This window comes from Atheta coriaria, unplaced genomic scaffold, assembly GCF_025399875.1.
Source record: "Atheta coriaria isolate IRGN ID8LTWV9N9 unplaced genomic scaffold, Caltech_Dcor_3.1 hic_scaffold_5_pilon, whole genome shotgun sequence".
Classification (NCBI taxonomy): Eukaryota; Metazoa; Arthropoda; class Insecta; order Coleoptera; family Staphylinidae; genus Dalotia; species Dalotia coriaria.
This window is the reverse complement of record NW_027045447.1, coordinates 12001620-12028012: the sequence shown is the minus strand read 5'-3', so window position 1 is coordinate 12028012 and position 26393 is coordinate 12001620. Positions and strand designations below refer to the sequence as shown.

At 35.8% G+C, this 26393-nt stretch overlaps 4 protein-coding genes across 4 annotated transcripts; 1 reads left to right on the top strand and 3 right to left on the bottom strand.

Moving 5' to 3' along the window:
* Window positions 1-98: 98 nt before the first annotated feature.
* LOC135791691 (transmembrane emp24 domain-containing protein 7-like) lies at window positions 99-1300 on the bottom strand. The gene is made up of 3 exons (XM_065302166.1): window positions 970-1300; window positions 640-885; window positions 99-531 (listed from the first exon to the last, which is right to left on the bottom strand). The coding sequence occupies exons 1-3, from the start codon at window positions 1117-1119 to the stop codon at window positions 304-306; spliced, it is 624 nt and encodes a 207-aa protein (XP_065158238.1). The 5' UTR covers window positions 1120-1300; the 3' UTR covers window positions 99-303.
* Window positions 1301-1628: 328 nt separating this feature from the next.
* On the bottom strand, window positions 1629-5536 carry LOC135792200 (eukaryotic translation initiation factor 4B-like). Its single transcript, XM_065302812.1, has 8 exons — window positions 5507-5536; window positions 5131-5263; window positions 4425-4615; window positions 4241-4363; window positions 3366-4172; window positions 3156-3291; window positions 2662-2761; window positions 1629-2544 (listed from the first exon to the last, which is right to left on the bottom strand). The coding sequence occupies exons 1-8, from the start codon at window positions 5534-5536 to the stop codon at window positions 2427-2429; spliced, it is 1638 nt and encodes a 545-aa protein (XP_065158884.1). The 3' UTR covers window positions 1629-2426.
* Window positions 5537-6156: 620 nt separating this feature from the next.
* LOC135792411 (uncharacterized) lies at window positions 6157-8209 on the top strand. The gene is made up of 5 exons (XM_065303036.1): window positions 6157-6577; window positions 6671-6884; window positions 6940-7068; window positions 7130-7582; window positions 7654-8209. Exons 1-5 carry the CDS (start codon window positions 6464-6466, stop codon window positions 7998-8000), a joined length of 1257 nt encoding a protein of 418 aa, XP_065159108.1. The 5' UTR covers window positions 6157-6463; the 3' UTR covers window positions 8001-8209.
* Window positions 8210-9170: 961 nt separating this feature from the next.
* LOC135792410 (tachykinin-like peptides receptor 99D) lies at window positions 9171-21442 on the bottom strand. The gene is given in 10 exon segments (XM_065303035.1): window positions 9171-9303; window positions 9367-9774; window positions 10019-10170; window positions 12956-13152; window positions 13726-13876; window positions 17097-17297; window positions 18604-18778; window positions 21086-21136; window positions 21139-21243; window positions 21350-21442. Coding segments are annotated over 9 exon segments (1371 nt in total). The 5' UTR covers window positions 21438-21442; the 3' UTR covers window positions 9171-9303; window positions 9367-9523.
* Between the last annotated feature and the right edge of the window lie 4951 nt (window positions 21443-26393).

Here is a 26393-nt window from a genome sequence, read left to right as displayed (position 1 = left end):
AATTTGTGTTTCTTTAAATGTGCCTCGTTTTAAATCACTTTCATCGTGCATTTATATTATCACTAGATGTTAACTACGTGACCCTTATCAATATCGAATTTTTAAAACGATGACCATTTATTCATGTGGGCGACGACCATGGAAAATGTACAGTTTAGCACGCACGCAATTTTGATTTACTAAAACGAGATAATTTACCTAACAATAGCAAAATGTAAGTTTATTTCGTTTCCACTTTGCTCCGCGTTTGTCCCCGTGTCATTACTGAGGTGAAAATTGGCTTAAGATTGTAAGTTGTTATTGTTAATACGGTGAGACGGACTTCTTGTCGCTGAAGAACATTCGCAGAATGAACACCTGCCCAATGGCGGAGAACAAGATGGCGAGCGTCTCGATAACAGCCCAGAAAAACACTTTTTCGTTCAGGTCCTCGGCACGCTTACGACCCTGCGCCTCGCGCAGTCGGTGATGCGTCTGGAAGTCGAGGATCGTGTTCAGCGCTTTGTGAATATCCTGCGCTGATGTTTCCATCTATTTTAAACAAGAAAGAAAATTTGTTTAGTTTTTTAAATGTAGGCAACCCAACATACACGAGTATAGGGTTTTGAATAAAAATAAGTTTCTTGTTGTATTATTTACCTGTGTAAGCGCAGTTACATGTTCCCCAAGACCAGGAAGAGGCTGTTCTTCACCCACTTGCAGATCCATATAGACTAGTTTGTGTGAAAATGTTGAAAACTCATTACTGAAGCACACAACATACACTCCTGTAATGTTTGCCACAAAAGTGTAAGAATCAAACTGAGTTTTCACTTGTTGATAGATGATTGTTTTCCTTGGATCTTCTAATGTTACATCCACATCATATTGTCCACCAGTAACAACCTACAAGTATACAAATAACCATAAAATTTTATCTGAATTTATGATGAATTTAATAAACAACATTCATTTGTTTGATTGTATCACCTGAAATTCTAGTGTAACCGACGTGTTTTTCGGCACTTCCTCGTGAAAACACTCCTTCGCACTGTCGGGTAACTCGAAGGTTAATTCCGTGGCGGTGCCGAAGTGCACAACCTGCAGAACAGCCAGAAGTAGCAGCAAGCGCGTAGCCATCGTGTCGTTGTTATAACGCTGACATTTAATGAGCGAACGCGTTTGTCGGGCAGGCCACGTTTGCTTTTTTTTACAATTCGCACAACAACAGAACCCGCCGGCCAAGAACTACCTATTTATGTTGGCGCAACAAACATTACACACATATTACACAGTCGGTTTGCGTGCGACGGCGCGGCGAAACGTCAAACGTGGCCACATCATTTATCAGCAGGCGCGCTACCAACTCTCATTGGTCGTGGCGTTACTAACAAATATTTTCAAATTTTAACAGATTTGAAACATTGCAGAATACAAAAACAATGAGAATATAATAGAAAGTGTAAGTATTTCATGATTTGATCAAATAAAAGTTACCCATATGTTATAATAAACGTAAAATTTCGATGTATGAATTATTTGTGTATGTTGGGTTGCCTAGTGTGAGCATATGCCACTTTTGACATTAGCAACATTCACAATTATTTGAAAAAATGATGCTTGTTTGATAAACTACTTAAAAAACCCAATTGATTACCACTTATATTTATTCCCATTCTTTCGCTGTAAGTGCCAATCACGCGAATATGAAAACCCCAACAAATGGCACAAACATTACAAAGGAAAAAACAAAACCTAAGAATTGTAACTAATACTCACTAAATACGAACCTACCTACGAAACAATTAATCTTTCATTATCAAATCGCATAAGATCTAGCTAATCCTATTTTTTTCTCTTATAAAATTATGCAAAACTCCTCGCCATTCTTAACAATGTAAGAAAATCATGTGCACTAGTCCAATATAATTAAAAAATTGTACACAGAAACCAGTTTTCATCATGAATCAACCATGGAAGCGTGGCGCGTGCAACAAAGACATAATTAATACAAAGAAATCCAATATTATCTTACAGTAAATACACTTCTGGCTGAACCGTTTGCAGTAGTAAAAAAAATACATAAATAATCGAATGCAAATTATACTGGACTAGAGTTGACTACTACTTTTTACACTCCTTTCGTCGCATGCGCATCGGGTTTTTCATCATTTTTTGTTTAAAAATAGTCTTGTATATGAATTAATTCATCATTTACCTATGCCGGAGATTGCCCGCACGGATTGGCACTGCATGTGACACAAATTACTTAAAATTAGATCGATATCAGCGTAACAACCACCCCGACTGTTCTCGCTTACTGATACGTCCGGTATAAAGTGATTATTATTAGAAATTAGAAATATGCGCGTCGCGGGTGATACAAAACAAACGAATGTAAGGCTTGAGTGCTGCTGCTGTGGTCTTCTTCTCGGCTCGGCGGCTGCTTACTCTTCATCTTCGTCATCTTCGCCTTCGTCGTTCAAGTAGGCGAACTTGTTCTCGCCGACAATGTTGAGTGGTTCCGGCGTTTTTATTTTCGGCATGTCACGTTCGGTATACTCTCTATTAACATAAATTACAAAATTTTGTAAATTCGGGTTTAACTCGGAAGCTCTACTAAATTTCTAGACTTGAAAATATAGGCAACCCAAATCACAACACAAAATTTATTAATTTTACCTTGGTGGCCGTTTTTCTTGATTATCCCGGCTACTGTTTCGATCCCTCCTGTCCAGCGGCTTCTCATCACGATCATGTCTAATCGGTCTCCTATCATCACCTTGAAATAAACAGAAAAGTTCACCCTCTGCTCCAAAACACACCAATATCTTACTAGTAGATTAGTCTGAATCGAGTTCTGCGCTTGCGCAGCTCACAAATTGAACTAAAACGGCCGGCAGTGAGGTATTTCCAAGTGAAACCACTCTGTTCATCTAAGTTTTAACAATAAAACTATCCTCGACTTGAGAGTGTCCACCAATTTCTGGTCCCTCACCCTGGTTATTAACCAGGCACCCTGCTAGAGTGTAAAGTAGCCTTTCTCAGACCTTCCCGTGGCCATTTTGTTTAGAATGTAACTGGTACACTGTATGTGAGCCTCTTTAGTGTGAGATTACAAGTAAAATTAAAGGAATTCTTCGGAAGAAAGAAGGTGGTAAGCCGATTGGACCTACCTCGTTGACGTTGGCGATCTGGAGAACCACCACCACGGCGAATTTCCGGCGAACGTCGCCGACTTGGCGACTCGCCACGATCAGGAGAATCACCACCACGACGCCGACGATCTGGTGACCTACGACGACCTTCATCCTATTTAAATTAAAAACAAAAAAGTAATAATTTATTAATAAACTTTTAAGTGTTTATAAAATTTTATTACTTACTCTTCTTCTATCAGAGTCAACTTCGACCTTTGCGAGCCTCTCCTCGATTTCCCGCTCTCTTGCAGTTGTATCCACAGGTTTCGCACTGCCAAAAATCGACGCAGCCGGCACTTTAGGCTCGGCTTTCTCTGCAACCCTCTCAGTTTCTTTACCTTCCTCTTCACCTTCTTTTGCAATTGGTGCACTCTCTGCTGCTGGCTCAGCAGCAACCGGAACACTCCTAGGCGCAAGATTTAATTTCGGACGCGTTCGTGGCTCACCACCTTCTTCGTCTCTCCTAACACCGCCATTCCGCTCACCACGATCCATATAACGATCATCTGGTCGTCTATCGCTGCGTTCAAACGGCCGATCGTCACGATCCCGCCTCGCGCCAAAACCTCGCCTCTCACCAGAATCATACCGTGATGGGCCGTCTCTTGTGATTGGAGGCGCGTCCCTAGTGATAGGCTTATCTTCACGTGGTTCCCGTGAGAAACCACCACGGTCGCGATCGCCGTCCCTGTCTCGGAATGACGGCCGATCTCGATCGCCATCGCGATCACGGAATGAGGGACGTTCGCCACCATCACGCCACATGCCACCGCTACGGTTCTCGTCACGGTTGAAATCACGACCGCCGCCGCCTCCGCCATCGCGGTTGTATCGGCGTTCCGGGCCACCTTCAGGCTCTTGACGACCAAAAGAGCGCCAGTCGCCGGTGGGTGCTTCCGGGCGATCTGGGCGGTTCATATCCATGCGGCCACGACGCCGATCATTGTCAGAATTTGTTGCTACTTCGATGCGTATTCTACGACCTTTTAATGTCTAAATTGACAAAAAAACATTATTTAAATCTCAAATATCTAAATTTAATTAAAATGATAAAAACTTACACAATCTGGTTTCTCAAGTGCTTCAATTAAACTCTCTTGGTCCTCGAATTCGACGTAACCAAAACCTTTGACACGTGGTTCCTCGCCCATTCGGTCCTCACGCGGAATTCTCATACTTACAATCTATAATTAAGATAAAAACATGAATATTGTTCAACCTAAGGCAAATAAAACTTTGTATTACCTTTAATCCAGCAAAAAAATCCTCAAGTTCATCCTCTTCTACGTCGTAGGGTAAATTTGAGAGGTAGACGTTGAAGGGTGGCGACGTGGGAAGTTTTTGACTAAGATCGTCGATTCCACGCGCTGCTTTTGGTGCTGTTGGCAACACGACATTCGTGTTTTTCGCCTCGCGACGTCCTCCATCGTAGGAATCTTAAAATTTTTAAACAAAAATGTGATTTTATTAAGAAAAACACAATTTACTGGCGCTAATTTTGTGATAATTTTAAACCATTGAGATTAATCAGTGTGAGAAGTGAAGCAAGTCAACTGTAGATTAGTCTGAATCGAGTTCTGCACGCTTTTGCCACGTGCAGCTTGCAGATTGAACTAAAACAACCAGCCGCAAGAGGTTTCCAATGGCCGGCAGTTCACGCACCTCGCTAAAAGGTCCCCGATTTGTGAACAACAGCCACCAATTTCTGGTTCCTTGCCTGCAACCAGGCGCCCAGCTAGAGCGTAAATCGGCTTACTCAGACCTTCCCGTGGCCAGGGAGTAACAAGTGCTCTGTTTTGTGGGCCCCAGATGCAAGATTACGAATTGACTCAACTATCACTACTCACTAAATCATCATGTTAATCTCATTTTGTTTCAATTCACTCAACAGTATCAAGCTTATACATTCGAAAATGTAATTTTTGTTAGAAATATAGATTGTTTAACATACCGTAAGTGTCCTCAACTTCATCAGCCCAGTTTGGCTTGGCGCCTTGCGGATCGGAATGGTCGCATTGCCAGGCGTCTCCTGCAGGAAACGAGTTCAAAGAGATGGTCTTGCCCTTCGGCTTTTGCCTTTCTTGCTGCAAGTAATTTCGTTTAATGCGTTAGATGTGATAGCAGAAATGGAAACGTGGTTTTCGCCATGGCGACCACGCGATGCCGCGGCGAAAGCGTGTTGCAATGACGCCATATGCTCAAATAAACGGCGGTGACTGAGTGCAGCCATGAGGATGGAGGCATGCACCAGCCATGGATGGATTTTATTTCGAGGCGAGAATTGTGTTTAAGTTACACGTGACAGGCAAATAATCATTTGCACTAACCTGAAGAAGCCATGTTGAAGGATCCGGCATTCGGACGATGCAGACCCACCAACTTGACGGCGCGCGCGCCTTCACCCCCTCCACATTGACACGGTTAAGGCGCTACTTAACCGACGGGGCTTCTCAAAGTCGGAAGGGAATTTGCACGGAAAACCTTTACAGCTTGTTAAGGATATACGTAGAAATATTATAAATATACTAGAATTTATTTATGTGCAATTAAAATATATATTTGTTGTTAACATTTGGTTGAAAGAATTGTGACAACTTGACATAACTTTCGCGTCGAAAAAATTTCTTGACAGATTAGGTTGGTACCACTGTGCTTATAGAATTAAGTCTTAATTTAAACTTACAACAGGTATATATTCATAATACAAAAGTTGTACAATTCATTCATTTTAACCAAAATGCATTATTTGCAATAATCAATAAACAGTTTAAAATTAAAAGAAATAACGTTATTTGTTATAGGCAACTTCATGCCGAGTTTTTTTTATTTTAACTACAAAACAAATTAAACTTAAATCTAATATAAGAAATAAAGTTGAGAAATATAACTATTACTATTTAAAAATATATTTTAATACTGTGTTTATTTAAATATTAACTTCATTTATATATTTGAACCTCCAAACAATAACAAATAACATAACCTTGATGCACCTACGTGTTTTCCTTGCGCTGTTTAATTTTCCTAGTTTTAAAAACGTTTTGGCTTGTGTTTGTGCACAGCCCGGATGCGACTTTGTTGGCGTAAATCGTTCGCACGATAATTCATTCGCCGCAGATCGGCTGCACGCAGTGCGTGTATTTTTAATCCTGCGAAATGTCTCGGCCGGCGCACCGAATGTTGCACATTTTGCTCCGCTTTGTGTAAAAGTCATCTATTAATACGCCCTTTGTTGAAAAAACGGCAAACTTATTCACTACCAAACATCGTTAAAAGTGCACGACATGTTTTCGCGCGAGGTGGTCGAGAAGATCCTGCTGCACTGCGATGGGAAGACGCTCAAAGTTGCCGAAAAAGTGTGTGTTGAATGGCAGCAAATCGTTGAATACTTGGTACAGGTATGCGTCACAAAAGTATTTAAACTTTAAATTTGTATCATTAAACGTTGAGTTTTTTATGTTTTTCTATTAAATTATGATTTATTATTACAGAAACATAATTTATGGCACAAATGTGTTCATCAGGACATACCAGCTCAAGAATTACTACAATATAAGAGCAAATGGCTTGCTGCGAGTGACAAATGCATCAATTGGGAGCAACTGTATGAAAACTGGATGTGCTGGCATGATATTAAGCAGAATATTCAATTTCACAAGGGCACAACTTGGAAAATCAATAAAATATCATGTTTTAGTGTTATTGGTACACAAAATCACAAAATTTAACACAAAAATATTTAAAAGAAACTTTGTTTCAGGTGATTATATCGCTATCGGACTAACTAATGGTTCAGTTAAAGTTTTTAATAAATCCGGATCCGTTGTAGAAACTTACAGGCATTTAATTGTGCAAGTTCAATCAATACATTTTGTTAGAGAACTGCCAAGTAAGTATTTTCCTCAAAACACAATCAAAACTAGTTTATTTATTATCAAGTATTAATCTAGCTTCAGGTGAAACAAAACCCCCAACAGAATTACTGATTGCTTATCAAGATAAAGTGATAATCAACGATTTTCGCGGTTCGTACGCGCCTGGAACATTCTACAATTGTTACATTTTCAGCAGTTATAAGAACTTTATGTGTGGTGTATCACAAGAAGGACATATTACCATAGCAAAAGTGAGCAACGACGAGGCAAACCGCAAGAAATCGTTTCAAGTTGTAACTTATGCGCGGATTTATTCACCTGACACTGTCAAAAGTTGCACACTCTGGGAAAACGTGTGTTTGATTCTTGTCAATGACAAAGTGAGAGTGATAAATTACAAAGAAGGTAGTAAAAGCTCACAGTTCATGGCTGTTGAACTTACTACTCTACAGTTTTCGAATGTGTACTACATGATGCGTCGAGATGTTTTTATCTTTCATGATAAAGTTATTATTACCGTCACAAAATGTAAGAATCGAAATAGAAAATTTAACTTATGCAACCAGTTATACACCGCCATTTTGTTTTCTTTTCTGTAGCGATGGATATAATGCAACAGCAACTTTTCGAACTTTTTATCCTGAATGATGAGGAAAAGCGGAATAGTAAGAAGATGTTCGTACCTTGGGAGGTGTTCAATGCGTTCATCACTTGCGTTTACCTCTATGGGAATACACTGGTGATTGGATTGAGCAGCGGCGTTGTTTATTTCTACGTTATAGACGATTGGAAGTTGTTTGACATAGCCAACTATTCCGAGTCGATCGGCATGACGGATGTATCGCCGATTATTTCCATCGATGCGGTGGAAAGCTACGAGAAGAGAGAGTTTTATATTGCGAGCAATACTTTTGTTCGTAAGGTGATCGGACAGACTGTGAGATAATAACTAAACTAAAACTATATTTTTTACAATTTGACTGTTAAAATCGATTTGCTTAAAAATTTAAGATTTTATGAAAATTAAAGTATTTTTTAATACAAAACTGTTGATAATCTATTGGTAAAACCACTAGAATTTATTAAGAACATAATTTTATTGTTATCTTCTGATCAACAGTGAAAACATCAAATATATTCTCATCTTTCATTTCATTTAAACGTATTTGCTTACAGACTAAATGCTTTCTTTTCTCCTTACACAATATCTGTCACATTTCTATCATATTTATTCATATCACTGTATTTGAGTTTTCAAGTTGGCGGAGAGAGTACGCAGGTATCGGAGACACTGGCAAGCGTTTATGTTTTCCCAAGATGTAGTAATCTTAATCGTGCCAATTTTGTTACTCATCTACTCTGTCAAATGTGTTATAATGTTAAAATATTAAAATATAACATTGTTGCACATTTATATGTCATTTGCCCATTTATCTTGTTTATATTACACGTATATTCTTCTGTGATGCGTTTATTTGCACATTTTATTGATATTTATGGGTTAAGCTCGAAAATAACGATGAATATTTTCAGAAATTTGTGATTTTGGATAAATTATAGACATTTGCGCTCGGACACCACGTTTTCTTAGTTTATAAGTTAATTTAAGCCGTATTTTCCTGTCGGATTACTGACATTATGGAAAATTCATGTGCAAATTTCTTTTACAATACATTTAAGTGCTATACATTGTATTTTTGTTATGATAATAGTTATAAAACGTCTCTTTTCTTTATTTACAGTGAATTTTAACGAAACAAAGCTCAAACTTTATGAAATCTGATTGAAATTATACAAAAAACTTCTTATATTTCTCTTAAATCGAATTAAAGCATTCAATTATGTTTAAAAAGCAAAATTTACTATGATTTTTATAACTTTGGGTTGTTTTTTGTGTTATGCAACTTTACTTGCACCTAAATTCATTATGGCGGTTACCAACTTAACAAATTTATAATTTTTTGGGTTAACTTTGGTTAAATATTCGCCTTATAAAAACTAATTAATACTACAACAAATATTAATACATCACAAATTAAATCCTGTGTTAATATCTACTATTATTTGGGGTTTGCTAGTGTATTTAAAGCTAGGACTCTTCCTACTCCTAAAAATGTTTACATTTTCATATTTTTATTTGTTTACAATACATTTAAGGATGTTATTCGGTATATGTACGTTTAGTTAGTGGTTTTCGTTGGTATAGCTAAGTATTCCATATCAAATTAACTACGAAACCAAACCTTACCCTGTTAAAATGTTAAATTTCTTGATTTTTATGGTCCCAATGCGAAAACAAACCAAAAACTTACCACAATTAGGTTACCGGCGGACATCTTATTCACATAACTACTTCAATGTCATATTAACTTGTGTGTATGTGAATCGATGATGCCTCTGCACTCACATTCTTGTTTCAGCGTACTGATTATTCTCCTCGCGGATCTGCACCGTCCGCGAGGTGTGGCACTAGATCCACGTGCGTTGATGCAGGCGATCGTCGGAGGTATCCTTCCACTGCTGATGCTGCTGCCAGTCGAGATGACTATTGCGGCCATCTGGCGACGCTTGCTGCTGTTGCTGGTGGTGGTGTGCGCCCCAGCGCTTCATCGCGCGTCCTTTCGACTCATCTGCAATATGTGTGCACAGAGTGTGCTCGTCAGTGTGCTGATTTGGATGATGTTGATGAAGGTTCACATTTACGTGCGTCCTTACAGTACCTGATCAAGCAAAATCAACAATCAATCATATCTGCGGCACGCTAGTGGTGGGTATTTGTTTACCAGCCAAAAGCCGTGTGTTTATTGGTCAAAATTTGAACGAAAACGAAAGTAGTAACCTTGGAACAAAACGGAATCAAATAAATGTTTGAAAAATAAATAAATTTACTTAACATGCCGTTTCCGGTTGATATTTATGATTTACAAGTAGAGCATGTAGATGATTAGTTAGAATTATAATTACCGTTTCTGCCGTTACGCATTAATCGGTTATGATCGGGTGAGCCGACAAAGGATCTCCGTTTACTAGTGAAGACTTCGCGGCGCGTGAACGCCCCAGGACTTGTGTCGACAAACGGCAAACAGGAGAAGAACTGTTTGAAGCCACGCCGAAACCTGCAACCCAACATACACGCCATCAACACATATCATACACATATTAGGTAATAGTTATTCAACCGGATAATTGAATTCATATCGTGTTTGGAATTCATGTGTGCAATTCTCGTTGACAATAACAATGAAACGCAATTGTGAACTAGTTTGATTAGAAGCAAATGCATATCCTTTCGATTGCAACATATACAACATAACCAAACTTCAGTGATGTCCTATTGTATTTTGGTATCTCTATTATATAATTTAATTATTATATTTTAATTGTTTGACACGATTAATTCAATCAAAGACAGAAGAAGCGCCGAAGCACGTCAATGCGGCACATCGGAAATGAAAACATAAATAAAGGCATCGGAAGCGCGTCAACTGTGCGCCGCTTAATTAAAAGCAATCGATTAATTATCAACCGACGGTCGTCGCATGTCCAACCCCGCAGCTTGTGGAATTTAATAATTTCAAGAGCGTCTTCGCATTTTTATGGCTGCGCGGTATTTTCTAGGGCTTTTACCTATGACTGAGTTATTTTCTAATACACTTTAACAAGTTTATTAACTACTCTAATCAAAAATGAAAGAAAAAAAATTAAATAATTATTATCCATCACACAGAATACGTAAAAGTAGTAAAAATGGAGAAAAATATTCGTAATACGCAATTAGAAAAGATTAAAAAGCAAAAAATGAGAAAAAAATAAGGGAAAATAAACGAGTGCTTCTCTAGACGATTCACAGATGGCGTTGGCCTATTATATCTGCGGTTGACCCGCTAATAGTGGTGGGGGTAGTGTGTCGGTACTCGTGTGTGCGCTACCGAGTCTCTCAGTCACGTGACTGCAACGTATTCCACCCGTTGCACAGAAAATCGTAAGAAATACGTACCAGGTATTTTTATTGTTAACTTTCTTCAACATCAGACTTATATTTCTAAAGAAATCGTAGCGGGGCTTCCAAGAAGCTTGCTTTAATAAAATTACAATAGCGTAAAACTATGTGATGTAATAATGCTTGTGTCACTTGCAGGAATTTTCATAAATATCCATTGCGCAACTAGTTGAAACTTTCAGCGTAAAAATATAATATCCACTCGAATAATACCCGCGAGCAAAAGCAAAATTCCATCCATTCTCTCGTAGCTCGTAGATTTCAATATGAAATAATTTGGTTTGTAACAAACGCAAACTAGTTGCGTGATTGTTACAGTTTTAAAGGCTGAATTAAGTGGCAATTACGACGTTTTGCACAGATGGCCAACTTTCGCGATAGTTCGCGAGCGCGCCGCCGCGCTGGAGGCGCGACGCTATAAAGACTAATTAGCAAGTTAATTGACTCGATAGTGACGGGCTTGCGTGCGCTCCGAGGGCGTTAATAAAGCCGTCCGGGGCAACTTTGCGGTTGACCGCCGATGGAATTGGCTCCGGCTGCGGTTGGAATAATACGATATATTGGGGCGGGCGAAATGCGTCGCGTTCGGTTTATGACCGTTTCACCTGGCCGTAAAATAATTCGATTTGATACCACTTTGATGGATATCGTTTTTATTCAACCGTATACTCTCCAGGAAGGTAAATATTTAAGTGATGAGATAAGGATATAACCTTAAAAGTCAGAATTTTAAATATTAATGGTGCAAACGAAGAAAAAAAGAATTTTTAATAAAAACAAATTAATACCTTCAACAAAACACTCGGTATATCCTAAATTAATAACTCAAAATAAAGTTTTTAAACTGAAGAGAGTGCATTTTGTAAATCCTCATTGTTTTAACTTTTAACCTCGAAATGCACTTTTACCCTTTGTAAAAGTCATATAGGCAACCAACCATACATAATAATATAATAATATTACATGGTTTGCAAGAGATTGAAAATTGCGCATGAAAAAACGCAATTTAACAAGAAAGCACATTGAGTATTCACATTGACATAGGTAAATGAAGCCTACAAATTGGATTCACCACACCACACGAGACGCAAATATTCAGATGTCACTCATTTCCGGACCTACAAAGTCATAAAGTGAAATTTCTGGAATTATACATGGCGCAATTAGCGTTTAGGCCTCTTGATGTCTTAATCCAGTCTGACGCGTAATTAAAATGACGAAAACAAATCTTAAAGTTGCCACTTCTATTAAATCATCTCGGTTAAGAGCAGTATAACGCAGAATAAACAAATTAATATTAATAAATTTGAAATTTTAGGATTTTTATGTAAATTTCAGAAGAATCTGCTACTTGACAAGCAAATTAAGTCATGTAAAATGTTTTCAGACTACTTTTTACCTTATAAGACTATTTTTGTTTAATTTTGTTAAAAATTTTAGCATAAAATTTAAAATTTAAGAAAATTAAATTAATTTTCATTGATTTTCACTGCAAAGACACTCAAAAGGACTTTTCACTCCCCAATAAATTAATTCATACATTATTAAATTAATAATTAAAGTCCGAAGACGTTATTTATCGCCTAAGACTAACATTTGATGAATGAACGCGTTGATTTCCCAAACGCCTTCCCCATCGAACCGTTACAAATCGAATTCGCCCCTTTTTCGCGAAAATATTAACGAATAATTAATGAATTAATGAAAATGTGAAAGGTATCAAACCATTAATTAGGCTTAATACTAATGCTTTAATCTGCAATGATTAACGAGGTGAATTTCGGCGCGCAATTAAAGAATTCGGAACAAATTTTCCACGTTTTTGATTGCGCCGCGTGAAGATAACGAATTATTTCGTCATGTTTAGTGTTATTAATGATGATGGCGGCGTTGTGACTCACCGTGCGTTCATCCAGCAGTAGATAATCGGATTGTACATCGAATTGCTCATCGCCAGCCAGTAGATTGCCAGGTAAAGTTCCTGAATGTAGCTGGAGTTGCTAATTTCGGGGAAGTGTGCTATTATGATGAAGTATAAATGGAACGGTAGCCAGCAGACGGCGAAAATGATCACCACAACGACCATCATTTTAACCACCTATAAAGAAACATTCTTATTAATAAACTAGCTTAAATAAAAATGTTATTTGTTTTTACTCTCTTGTTCTAGACATAGTATGTGTCAATTCTAACAATTAGATTCGCAATTTTATTTTAAAGAAATTAATTATATAAAGAGTAGCTAATAATACACTTCAGCGCGCCATCTCGGATTCAACTATTTAACTATAACTATGATTGAATCTCAATGCCAACTGTCATCCTATAGAAAATGGCTGTTTTTAGGGTTTTCTCGGCAATTATTTGAATTTTTCTCGACGTAAAAACCATCCTTGAATTTTATCAAACATTTTAAAAAAATAATTGGCCAAATTGGTCTAGGCGTTGTTGAGTTATGCGCTTACCAACAGATTTTGCGATTCATTTTTATATTATAGATATTTTAGAATATTTTTTGAAATAAAATGAAAATTTTTGTTGTGTGTTCTATGAAGCGTTATTAGGCTTCAACCAATTACCTAATGTACGTATATAAACGCATGCAAGCATTAAGATATGAAGCAGTCTCGATAATGTGATGATTGGGTAGATATTAGGATATGTATATTACCCGCCGCTTGCTTTTGATGTTGTCCATTTGCCGCTGAGTGCACTCGCCGATGCCCTGCGAACCCCACAGTTCGAGGCCGATGCGGGTATAGGTGTACGTCATCGCGAGGATGGGTACCACATATGTTATGAAGAGGAATGCCACGTTATACCTGGAATACAGTCAATATTAAGTTATTAATATTCATAAAGGTTTAAACTATAAATTATCTTATTAGTCAACAAAAATCTGTTCTTTACTTAAAAATGTGAACTTGTTTTTTCTTCTTGAAGTGAAAACTTCTTTAGAATCGTTGTGTTTTCAAAATTGTATATGATTTAGCCTACTAGAGAATAAAAGAACACAAATATACAGTGTTTCCTATCATCTTCCTCTCCTCTTTGTGCGATGCTTTGTAGCTTGCCATAAGCCCCTTGATTCTGAATATTTTCTGAATATACTATAACATTGTAGGGTAAAAAAAATACAAAATTTAATAAAAAGTGCTAAAAATTGAAATATTTCAGATTTAGACAATTATTTACAATTGCGAATATATCGTAAACTAAAAGAGATAATTAAGATCGCGTCGCAGCGTCTTAATCTACGGACTTTTCTCTATAAGATAGGCTAGTTAAAATGAAAGTCTGAAAGATGAAATTTTAATTTTTAAGAAAAAATCGCCAAGGGGTTCTTGATACTTTTTTTCGACGATTTTTGATAATTAATATCTGTTAAACTAAAAGCGATAGCAACCAACAAATCGCTGATTATGAAAGACTAGGAAATTCTCTATCAGATAAAAATATAAAATGATAATATTTCCAACAGTAAAAGGTCGAAAAACGCGACTAAAAGTGCTAAAAAGTGACATTTTTCAATTTTTGAGCATTTTCTTTAATCGCGAATATCTCGTAAACTAAAAGAGATAAATAAGATCTGATCGCAGCATCTTAATCTACGGACTATTCTCTATAAGATAGGATAGTTAAAACGTAAATCTGAGAGATGAAATTTTAATTCTTAAGAAAAAATTGCCAAGGGGGGGTGCTTGATACTTTTTTTCGACAATTTTTGATAATTAATATCTGTTAAACTAAAAGCGATAGCAACCGACAAATCGCTGATTATGAAAGACTAGAAAATTCTCTATCAGATAAAAGTATAAAATGATTATATTTCCTACAGTAAAAGGTCGAAAAATGCGATTAAAAGTGCTAAAAAGTGACATTTATCAATTTTTGCCCATTTTATTCAATCGCGAATATCTCGTAAACTAAAAGAGATAAATAGGATCTGATCGCAGCATCTTAATTTACGGACTATTCTCTATAAGATAGGATAGTTAAAACGGAAATCTAAGAGATGAAATTTTAATTCTTAAAAAAATTGCCAAGGGGTGGTGGTCGATAATTTTTATCGACGATTTTCAATAATTAATATCTCTTAAATTAAAACAGATAGCAACCAACAAATCGCTGATTATGAAAGACTAGAAAATTCTCTATCAGATAAAAATATAAAATGATAATATTTCCAACAGTAAAGGTCGAAAAACGCGACTAAAAGTGCTAAAAGTGACATTTTTCAATTTTTGAGCATTTTCTTTAATCGCGAATATCTCGTAAACTAAAAGAGATAAATAAGATCTGATCGCAGCATCTTAATCTACGGACTATTCTCAATAAGATAGGATAGTTAAAACGCAAATCTGAGAGATGTTAATTCAGAAAAAAATTGCCAAGGGGTTGGTCGATAATTTTTATCGACGATTTTCAATAATTAATATCTCTTAAATTAAAACAGATAGCAACCAACAAATCGCTGATTATGAAAGACTAGAAAATTCTCTATTAGATTAGAGTAAAAAATAATTAAATATCGTAGGGTAAAAAGGTGAAAGATTTGACTCAAACTTGAAATTTTTCAAATTTTGACGAGAGATAGAAAGGAACAAATTGCAGTGTCTTAATCTAGGAACAATCCTCTACAAGATATAAGATAATATATTAAAATTAAGTCAAAAGAAAAAATTTAATTACGCTACATTGTAAATAACCTACTATATCGTAAAAAGTAGTACGTAAAGTTTACAAGCTATGCTGATAAGCTGTTACTTATCTGATTCTAAATTAAACACAGAGGGTGTTGATTTACTGCAGTATATATCTCTGACGTCAAACACCGTAAAATTGTACTTATCTACACTACTTGCAAAATTGTTTCTATGGCTGCAGTGAAAAGAAGAGTTGCAAATGTAATGTAATATAATGTATGTAAATGTACGCAAAGAGCTTTTAATCCATGCCGGAAAACGCAAATTATGCAGCGTCAAGCGGAAAAGAGTGAAACGTTGCTAAGAAAACGTGCGCTGCAGCGTTTTCTTGATGAACGCAACGCAGTGAGCGAGGCGCGGCTCTTTCGGGGCCTCATTTCTGCTTGCCGCGTTTTTTTGCTTGTTGCTTGTTTTCTTACGGGCGCGTAGTTTACTTTGCTTTGCGACGTGTGACGGGGAAAATGCGGCAGTGAACCGTGGCGTGAATAAAATTGCTTTGGCGCTGATTTTTCACTGCTGGATTGCGCTTCCTTGATCTGCGTCTGGGTTTCATTAAACGCTTTGTTACATCTTTTATCCTTTATGGGCGATTTTAGGCAAAGGAACGTTTTAAGATGTAGTTTAAAATTTATAAAACTAGGAAGTCGGCTTCGGGAACGTAGTTTTAATGTAGAATTTAATTAATTTTAAGTTTTTCGTTTCTTGGAACTAGAATATGGTGATTCCATCAATAAAATTCGAAATTTTATTTTTAGGAAATGAGGAATGCTAATAATGACATTTGCTATCTAGAATTGAACTAGTTATCTATAAATATGATATCAGTATGTATCAATACTCAACCCATAATTTAACACTTAAAATAATTATTTTATATTTTAATACTCTTTATCTTATTCATGCTGAAGACAAATCCAAAACCCAAAAATCATAAAATCTGTCCAAGTTCTTGAATTATAAATGATGTAACTAACAAAACTATGATTTATATGGTAAACAATGTAATATTGGTTGCATATCTTAAAACGAAATTTTATTTTTAGGAAATGAGGAATGCTAATAATGACATTTAGCGCTATCTAGAATTGAACTAGTTATCTATAAATATGATATCAGTATGTATCAATACTCAACCCATAATTTAACACCCTTTAAATAATTATTTTTGATATTTTAATACTCTTTATCTTATTCATGCTGAAGACAAATCCAAAACCAAAAATCATAAAAATCTGTCCAACCGTTCTTGAATTATAAATGATGTAACTAACAAAACTATGATTTATATGGTAATACAATGTAATATTGGTTGCATATCTTATAAAAAATAACTTACATGTAATCCAACTTTGATACGCCTGTAAGACCATCAGGCCACTCCGAATAGCAGATTATTCTCTCCGGTAGCGCGAACGTAGTGTAGACGTACAGATTGGGGCTGGAGATGATGGCGCCGAGCACCCACGTGGCAATAGCCAGCGATAGAGTGACAATTCGGCCCATTCGCGGCCGCAGCGGCGTCATTATCGCCATGTATCTGTCAACAACAACAACGAAAACATCATCCACAAACTTTCCCACTGCTTATTTGCCATAAACTCCTTTGGTTTCTCGCAGAGATCAAGAAAATAAAGTAAAGTAAACAGTTGAGTGCCATGTTGTCAAAAGTAGGCTAGGATATGTGATACACAGAGTGGAAAACAATATTATCCAAAAGTAGTCCAAAGTCCAAACATATCAAAGAGTCAAAGACTTTTTAGGTCAAAAACATAAAAAAACAATTTTTTGACTTAACAAAAATAAAAATCATTATTTTAACCAAATATAAATCATAATTAAAACTTTTTGTTACTACAAGTAAATAAAATAAACTTTTATGAAGTAGTAAAAAGTTTAAATTGTAGTTGACACGTAGTTTAATTCAATCTCAAGAATAAATTTCATTAATCACCACAATAAACACCCCGCTTTGCCCTAACAAATAGCTTCATTACCATTTGGTAATCAGATTGTTTAATTTTGATAGCTCACACGAGGACGAGCGCTGCGCGTATTCGTTTCCAGTTCATTATTGGAAAAGTTTTACGGGAACGCGTGTGTAGTCCAAATTGCCGCCGCCCAAACTCTGCATACGCTCAAGGGCTAAAGATAGACGAAAAACGAATTTGCCGCGCGTGCATCGTAGCACAGATTGAATCTGAATCCGAATCAAAATTGAAATCAAACGCGAACTCAAGCGCCAACTCATGCTTTTTGTTTTTGTAGAAAAATCCATTGTACTACCAGCAATTGGATTATTTTTTGTCGATGATCCCATTTTATTTCGATTATAACAAGATAACGATGATTGGATAATAGAATTTTTTGATGATTTTATTATTTTTAGGGGTAGATGCGATTGTAATTAATGTTTGGGATAAATCAATAAAAATTTTAATTGTGCATTGGAAGAAAAACCTGCGACTCGCATTAATCCAATTTACAGCTTTGCGAAAACCAAAGCGGCGCGGTTTTCACGGCTTGTGGATTAATTAACGTCCTCAGCGATTCCAGCATCACTTCACGTTCACGTTATCGTTCTTTAAGGCCCACAAACCGTGGAACCACCTCCACTTTCACCTACTTTTCTAATCTTATTCTTATTCCGAATTCGTTCGTCTTCAGTTTCAATCAACTTATCGATAATATTTCTTTGCGATCCAATTCAAATCAAATCTTAAGTTGAGAGCTTATTTCAACCGAAATCCAGCCGGTGGATTTCAGATTAAATATTTTTATATTTTAAAAAATGTTTTGAAAGAAAATTATAATAAAATTTTAGTAAGTAAGGTAATAAAACTTACCTGTCAATAGAAATGGCCATTAGAGAGAAGACGGATGCGCAGATAGACAAAGCCGCGATAAATTGCGTTATTTTGCAGTACAATTTACCAAATGGCCAATCAGCGTTCAGCATGTAGACGAAATTGAAGGTGACGTTTAGTGTCGAGACCATTGTGTCCGCTATTGAAAGATTTACTGTAAAAAACAAGTTTAATAATTTTCTTTCTCCAATTATTCAAGATTTTTTATCGTACTGTAAAAACTACGATAAAATGTCTGTCAAAGTATGAAAATATGATTTAAAAACTACGCAGTGCTTCATTAATAAATGTCTTAAAGTAATTATAAGCAGAAGTTAATTCAGTGTTGTTATTCAATGCGCGTTTGGAGGAGACACTAGGGACACTTGAAAAACATTTGTTTTGGACTTGTTAATGCTCCTCAAACATTCGGGTTTATACAAGAAATAAAGGATTTTCTTGGGGTTAACGTATTGTTAATTTTAAGAAAATATTTTTTATAAATAACTAAAAGTATTTTTTTTACAAAATCAATGAAAACCCCAAAAATTGTAAAAATTGCAAATTGATAGTTTTAATAAGAAATTGTCCCGGAGGGAAATGTTATGAGGAAATATTGTAGTCCACTCCGTGACTAAAACCTGTGACTAAAGTACTTTAGTCACGACCTTGGCGGTGTGTGTTTAAAATACCAATTTTTGTGTCTCAAAACCGTGGAAAAACTGAAGCTTTCAAGATGGAAGTAAAAAAAGTGTATTAAGTATCCGCAAATAATATATTTCAGCATACGTCGGTAGAAATGAAAAAATAAAAAACAGCGAAACTAAAATATCAAATTTACTTTTCAACATTTTTAGGGCAATTTATTGAATTGCTTTCCAATAAAATACATACGTCTGCTTTCAATTATACAGATATATCTATAAAAATATTAAATGCACAAAATTGATCAAATATTCTGAAACCTACATAAATTAATACCCCGTTTTATTGCAAATGAAACGCAATATATTTTTTTCTTTTTCAAAAATCCCACTCTTAAAAAACTTGTAATATTCGTTCAAAATTTCAAATATTTTTTCTTTTTAGAAGTTTACCATTACCATTATGTCCATATTGTTTCGCAAAATGTCGGTCACGTCCACATCGTCGCTCCGAAAACGTCGTCGCGAGTGTATCGCGAACGTTGATGCAATTACATCCGCCTCCCGCGGGCGCCGGCGGTTATTAAACGAGTTAAAAAGAACTTTAATCCTCGACAGGGCCTCCGAAAACGTCGTCGCGGGGTGTCGCGAGCGTTGATGCAGTATCCACCTCCAGGGCGCCGGCGTTATTAAAACGAGTTAAAAGAACTTGTCTCGTGGGGGCGGCTTTGACCAAATACATAATAGCAGTACCGATTGGCATCTCGGGTCTCGACTCCGCCGTTGCGGAAAATACGCCGCCGCGCACACAAACGAAGCGAGGGGAGAAAGAAAAAAGCGAAGCGCCAGCCACGCGCGGCACGGAATTTCGAAAATGGAAGTTGTAATGATATTAAATTGTGCAATTTTCGTTTCAAACAGGAAAAAAGTGAACGGGAAGTGAGTTGTAAAACGTGATCGCTGTCTACCGAAGCATTTAAACATTGATGGTATAAAATAAGAGTAAAAAATCAAGGGATTTAGTATTATAAAATCAAAATAAATTATTATTTTGTAATTACGTATTTTTAACGCCTTGAGGAAAATTTATGTTTTAGGTAAAATCTAATTCATATCTTTAATAATTTCAAATTTTAAAGATTTTTACCTTAGAAATAGTTTATCTTTTCCTCGGCTATTAAAAACTATAAAAGGCAGTACACTTAAACTTTAATATATAGAATTAGCCGATAAATCATTTTATTTATTAGAATTTTTAATAAAATTTTTTTTACTTTCATCTTTTAAAACGCGGGTTTTTCACGGTTTAGGAACACAAAAATATATATTTTTACACATGGACGGATCAAACCGTGAATAAAAATTTACTTTAGTCACGGGTTTTTAATCACAGGGTAAAATTTGCGCCTGCGTATTTGCCTACGGTACAGCACAAAACCATTACTTTGAATTTTAAAATGATTTACTTTCGTTTATATGAGAAAAATCAAAGTTTTCTTTTCTCAACCATTAAAACTATAAAAACTGTATACTAAAACTTTTAGTACTTCAAATAACCAATAAATCACGTATTTAATAACATTTAAAACAAATTTTTTTATTTCCATTTTAAAAAATCCACATTTTATACCGATTAGACGAAAATGTCAGATATAAGGTGGTAAAATTTGTCAACACAACGCCTGATATTTATTTTTTATTAAATTAAAATGAAATAAATATTTTTAATTGATTTCGTGCAACCAATAAAAACCAAATTTAATTAAATACGAGTTTGCATTACCATCAAATGGAAACTTTTAAATTAAATTAAAATTAATAATAAATTTTTTACTTACGTAGAAAATAGTTGAATACAGTCCTCATACGCTTGTGAGCAAGGACAATCAGATGACGATTAAATTGCCGCCGGTAGCGACAATTACCATCCCCGCATACAGAATAGACCAATAAGCCTGTCTCCATAGCGGCAAAATAAATCGATTGCCTTCGTCCACTTCAACAAAGCAATCAATTACAATAGCATAAACATCATTGCACAATATCAATTTACAATTTACAAATTGTATACAAATCAGACCCAAAACAAAATAAAAACATACCTGTGTTATTCGTTGTGTTCGTCCCGTTCTCCATCGAATCCAATGTGAACAAGACGTTGGCGAACGGATCCAGGAGTGTCTCATTCATTTTTATTTAATTTTCTTGATTTAATTTACAAATAAATATTTGTTGTTTTAAAGAGATGTTTATCGCTGCGTTGATGGCGGATGCGATTTACTCGAGTTGATAATCGCCGGATAGCCGCGAGCGAGTCAATACGGCGAGTGAATGTGAATGTGAATGTGTGATAATCAATATCGCTTTGCGTTGGGACGCGCGCTGGACCAGAAGAGATCATTGTTTCCCATTGCGCTCCGCCAAGCGTGATATGATGGGGAACGTAACGAGCGCAGAATGATTTTGGGGTGGGGATTTGTTTTGACGCATTGCCAAGGGAAGTTATATCTGAAACAAATTATTTAAGAGTTATTATAGAATAATAACGAGTCATTTTCAGTAAAATTTTAAAATTTAAATTTTGTAAATTTTTAATTTTGCGGTGACTAAAGTACTTTAGTTACGGGCTTTAGTCATGAGCATGAAGCATGAAATATTAATTTCCTTTCATGTAATTTTTATAGATCTAATACACTGGCAGTCATTTGGCAACTTTTCAATTTAATGCAATAATGAGTAAATTACGTAATTTTTTTAAACTTTGAGGTTATATTTGGCATCGATACGATAGTGTATCAAAATTATGCGAATATTTATCTTACTGGCAAAAAAAATACATAAATTTTATTCTTATGAAATAAATTACTAAATTGAGAATTCGTTTGATAAAAATATTTAATTTTTCATTATGAAAATATTACATTTTTTAATTAGTTTAATACGGTATTTATTTTGATAAAGGAGTATTTACTAGTACATACGAGTAGTTGCAACCAATTTTGCATAAACCAAGTTTATCAATATTCTTCCTATAGAAAGAAAATGCTTTCATATTTCCGGGGAATATCAATTGAATTGCAAAGATTGCAAAATTCTCATATTATATGATTTGGCTTGCGCTCAAATGCGAATGAAAGAGATAACTAGGCAATTTAAATATGTTCCTATAAAGTAACGAGTATTTTTTACGGTTTGCACATGTTGAAAGTAGTACCAACTTACCAGGAAATACGGTATTATTACATATTTTATTCCACATATCATTAAAATGAACTTATACTCGTACTACTAAATCTTCATCAGGAAACATTTTTAAGTTTTATAACTGCTAATTAATATTTAAAATCATATTCTATATAATTTTTTCTACTTCTACCTTTAAAACATTTCTTTTTCCACGGTTTTTAGAGACAAAAAGTAGTACATTAAACACAGACCAGCAAGGCCGTGACTACAGTACTTTAGTCACGGGCTTTAGTCACAGGGTGGAGCTTGCGCCTGCGCATTTTCCTACGGAGCAACACAAGGTAAACATGACGTGGCTAATCGTTGTTAAACACGAGATTGATTAAACGCTCGCTACGCTTGCTCTTAATCAATATCGTGACTAAAGCAACCATTTAGCCACTTGAAACTAAATATACTATTATTAAATACTAAAAATTCACTTTTAATGACATATCAATCAATACTCTCTGATTTTAAGCCATAAGTTATCCTCCACCAAACTTCAACAACTAAAAAAACTTAATCCGGATTACATCTCAACTTTTTTCTCCCATTCTGTCGGCTTTGAAAAGTTTAAGATTTGCACAAGTATGATTTTAAGCTCGGCGTAGAGAAGAAAATTCACTGTTCATTGATTCGGACAAAAATGTGCGCGACGCCTAATGTCGTTTGTAAGTTATCCCTGCGCAAAACTCTCGCTTCCAAACACATCCAATCTTTTCGCAGGCGCTCAAAGCCGTCGTCAGCGCCATCGAAATATTCGGAAATGTTTTTTTCGGACCCCTTCGAATAATTGCATTCCATTGCTACCGACGGCTGAATGTATGACGTTTAATTCCGCGTCATTTGTTGCAAAATTTAGGAGACAACAGCAATAAAAAAAAACGGAAAAGAAGGAAGGAAGGAAAAAATTCGACTTGAAAATATCGACTACAGATAACTAATTTAAAGAAAAGGAAAGGAATTGAATTTTATCACGTGGAAAATTATTTGATTGTTTTAAATTGATTCAGACGTAGTGATGTTGTTGAAAACTTCTGTTTTCGTCGGTTTCGACGTGTTTGGAAAGAGGTAGTTGCGTAAAACATTGAATTTGCATATCAAATCAGAATAGATATTGTTACCATCCGCCTAGTAGAGAAATATATTCATTGGTGGAGGGGGAATCTAAAGTATACATTGAAAAAATCTGAAGGTCAACAAATAAATTCTCCGATTTTTTTTCTAAAAACATAATTTTGTCATTTTTTCCACGGTTTTGAGAAAGAAAAAGTGGTACTTTATACATGGACGTGACTAAAGTACTTTAGTCACGGGGTTTAGTCACGAGGATAATTTTTTTTTAACTTTCTTTCACTAAAACAAAGTGAATTTCTAACGCAAACATAAAATTTTATAACTCTTCGTTTTCTTCAAACAGTAATTTTTAAATTTAATTGAAAACCAAACAATTAGCCACAGATGTTCCTCGTAATACTTTTGTATTACTTTGAATTTAGCTATGTTATTTCCTAACACACTTTTTTTACGCAGTGGTATCAATTCCATCAATTCAATGTTGTTGCGCTGAGTGCTGCGCAAATACGCGAAGGGCAATAAATGTAAATGACAAGCATTGTCACCTCGAAAACTATCGCCGGCGCGGCGCGTCCCTCGACGCCGCATTTTCCAGCCACAGCCACACAGCCACCGCCACCGCCCCGGCTCTTTCGTAATCGAATAATTCAATTTCATCCGTGGATCCGCCGATCCGCCAACGCGATTGAATACGAACCGAATACGAATTCGAATTCGAATCCAACTAGGACTACGCATTCGCATTCGTGGAGTTAGGGATGACTCGTTCACTTTATTGTTCACTCGTTCGCTCATTCCGCTTTTCTTTTTTTTATTCCTGCGGTTGTGTGTCTGGACGCGTTGAATAGGTGGATAATAAGTTCAAGAATGGACGTTTTAGTGTTTCGGTATGTGGTGGAAATTGGAAGGCGAGACAACGAGGCAACGCACGAGGCGGAAGACGGAAAAATACGCGCGCTGTATTTGAGTACAATCTGGCGAGTATACAACTTTACCAGAAATGAAAGCAAGCAAATAGAATTGGAAGCAAAGGGAAAAAATATACGGGAAAAGGAATGCTGTGTCTATTGTTCTTCATTGTTGAGGAGGTTTCTTAGGATTTCGCTGCGAAAGAATCTTCTAGGGATAATTCAACAATGCGTCAAGTGAAATCTGTTAGAAACTAATCAAGAACAGACTTGTAAACAAATAAAATGCCTAGGCATTAAAGAAAAAAGAAAACAATACATTTTTTGGCATTCAGAATTAACTTAATTGAAAATAATGGTAAAATATTACTATACTGCCTTAATATTAAAATAAATATTTACGGCCTAGGCAGAAAAGTCTATAACTTCTCTATTTTTACTCATTTTTCAAATTTCTAATGAAAAAAAATTAAAATATTCACGAATAAACAACTTTTAGTAAAATCTTTACTTTACTGCCTTGATATTAAATTGAAAATTTATTGCCTAGGCAAAAAACTTAATAATTTTTCAATTTTTTCAAAATTTTCAATTTTTTAATGAAAAATTATTCGCAAATAAACAAACAGAATTGAGTTTTATAAACAAATATTAACACTGCACGCATGTACTTTTATTGTTTATACACAATTACTATAACATCGCCCTAGAATATTGCATTCGAAACGCAGCGCGTCGAATAAAAGAAATGTCAACACATTTAACGTCGGCGTCCGGCGCGCGCTTTAATTGATTGGATGGGTTTCATGTCAACAGCGCAACGAATATTAAATGTCAACAGTCGGAAAAAGGACGCGCGCGCACAATTTTCTAAAATGACCCACAACCAACGTGCAAATAGAAATTCAGCGGCGCCCACGCAGTCGGATGTTGAATGTTTAATGCTTAGTGCGTCCATTATGCTTGAGGAGCTTCGGTCGGGCTTGTTGGTTTGTTGGCTTTGCGTAATAGGTCACTAGACAAAGGAAACTAATTTATTTGGCTCCAAAAACGATGGCAAATAGCGGCCGAAAAGTTGGTTTAAACAAGTTGATAATAGGGAAATCACGAAAGTTAGGTTAACTGATTCGTTTTTCGTGGACATTGACATGTTACAAAATGTTACAAACTGTTTTTAGCGGCATTGTGCAACAGTTTTGAGAATTTTTAAAAATTATTAGTTTTTTCACTGTGGTATCAAAAGTGGTACTTTAAACACCGCCGTGACTAAAGTACTTTAGTCATGGGTTTTAGTCACGGGGTGGGGTTGTTGATGAAATCAAATACAGCGAAAAAACACAACCAAAAAATTGTTTTCTTTTGATTAATTTTTTTAAATTAAAATATTTTCATATCTGATGCAATTTTTCAAATAAACCATCCACGAATACCCGTAGTTTACCACAAAAAAATTTCATCAAAATTGAACGAACCGTTTAAGAGTAATTCAATAACATACAACCGAACAAAAGATTTTCTATCTTAAAAGATAAAATACAAATTGTTTTCTTTGTGACCTTTTGAGAATAGATACAAACTGTGAATGAGACAGTTGACTGCATTTGACGGCGAATGAAGTTCGAAACAACAAATACATACAAATACCGTTGACAAATGAAAATCCGATTCTGCATGCGCCGATGACTGTGCAGAAACGCAACGTGCGACAGCGTTGCCCTCGGATAATAATATCCACACAATCCGCAAACGCATCGTGGCGTGCTGTGTGTGGGCTTTTCGCTCAGTTTCGCGCGCGCCGTGATTGAAAAGCTCACGGACTGTTTCTGGATGGCAAACAAGCGAGGGGACACCGCACGAACGCAATCCGCTCACAATGCAAACTAGCTCTGCACATGAGCGACTATGATATAATATTTGTAATGTGCATTTGTTA

What these genes read in the sequence shown, in the direction of transcription:
- LOC135791691 (XM_065302166.1), bottom strand. Translation starts at nt 1,119, where the DNA reads ATGGCTACGCGCTTGCTGCTACTTCTGGCTGTTCTGCAGGTTGTGCAC. An exon ending in CGGTTACACTAGAATTTCAG is followed by an intron (nt 886 to 969) that starts GTGATACAATCA and finishes GTATACTTGTAG; the next exon opens with GTTGTTACTGGTGGACAATA. An exon ending in ATGTAACTGCGCTTACACAG is followed by an intron (nt 532 to 639) that starts GTAAATAATACA and finishes TGTTTAAAATAG; the next exon opens with ATGGAAACATCAGCGCAGGA.
- LOC135792411 (XM_065303036.1), top strand. Translation starts at nt 6,464, where the DNA reads ATGTTTTCGCGCGAGGTGGTCGAGAAGATCCTGCTGCACTGCGATGGG. An exon ending in TTTTGTTAGAGAACTGCCAA is followed by an intron (nt 7,069 to 7,129) that starts GTAAGTATTTTC and finishes GTATTAATCTAG; the next exon opens with CTTCAGGTGAAACAAAACCC. An exon ending in TATTATTACCGTCACAAAAT is followed by an intron (nt 7,583 to 7,653) that starts GTAAGAATCGAA and finishes TCTTTTCTGTAG; the next exon opens with CGATGGATATAATGCAACAG.
- LOC135792200 (XM_065302812.1), bottom strand. Translation starts at nt 5,536, where the DNA reads ATGCCGGATCCTTCAACATGGCTTCTTCAG. An exon ending in TGAAGTTGAGGACACTTACG is followed by an intron (nt 4,616 to 5,130) that starts GTATGTTAAACA and finishes AAAAATTTTAAG; the next exon opens with ATTCCTACGATGGAGGACGT. An exon ending in TTGACTCTGATAGAAGAAGA is followed by an intron (nt 3,292 to 3,365) that starts GTAAGTAATAAA and finishes TAATTTAAATAG; the next exon opens with GATGAAGGTCGTCGTAGGTC.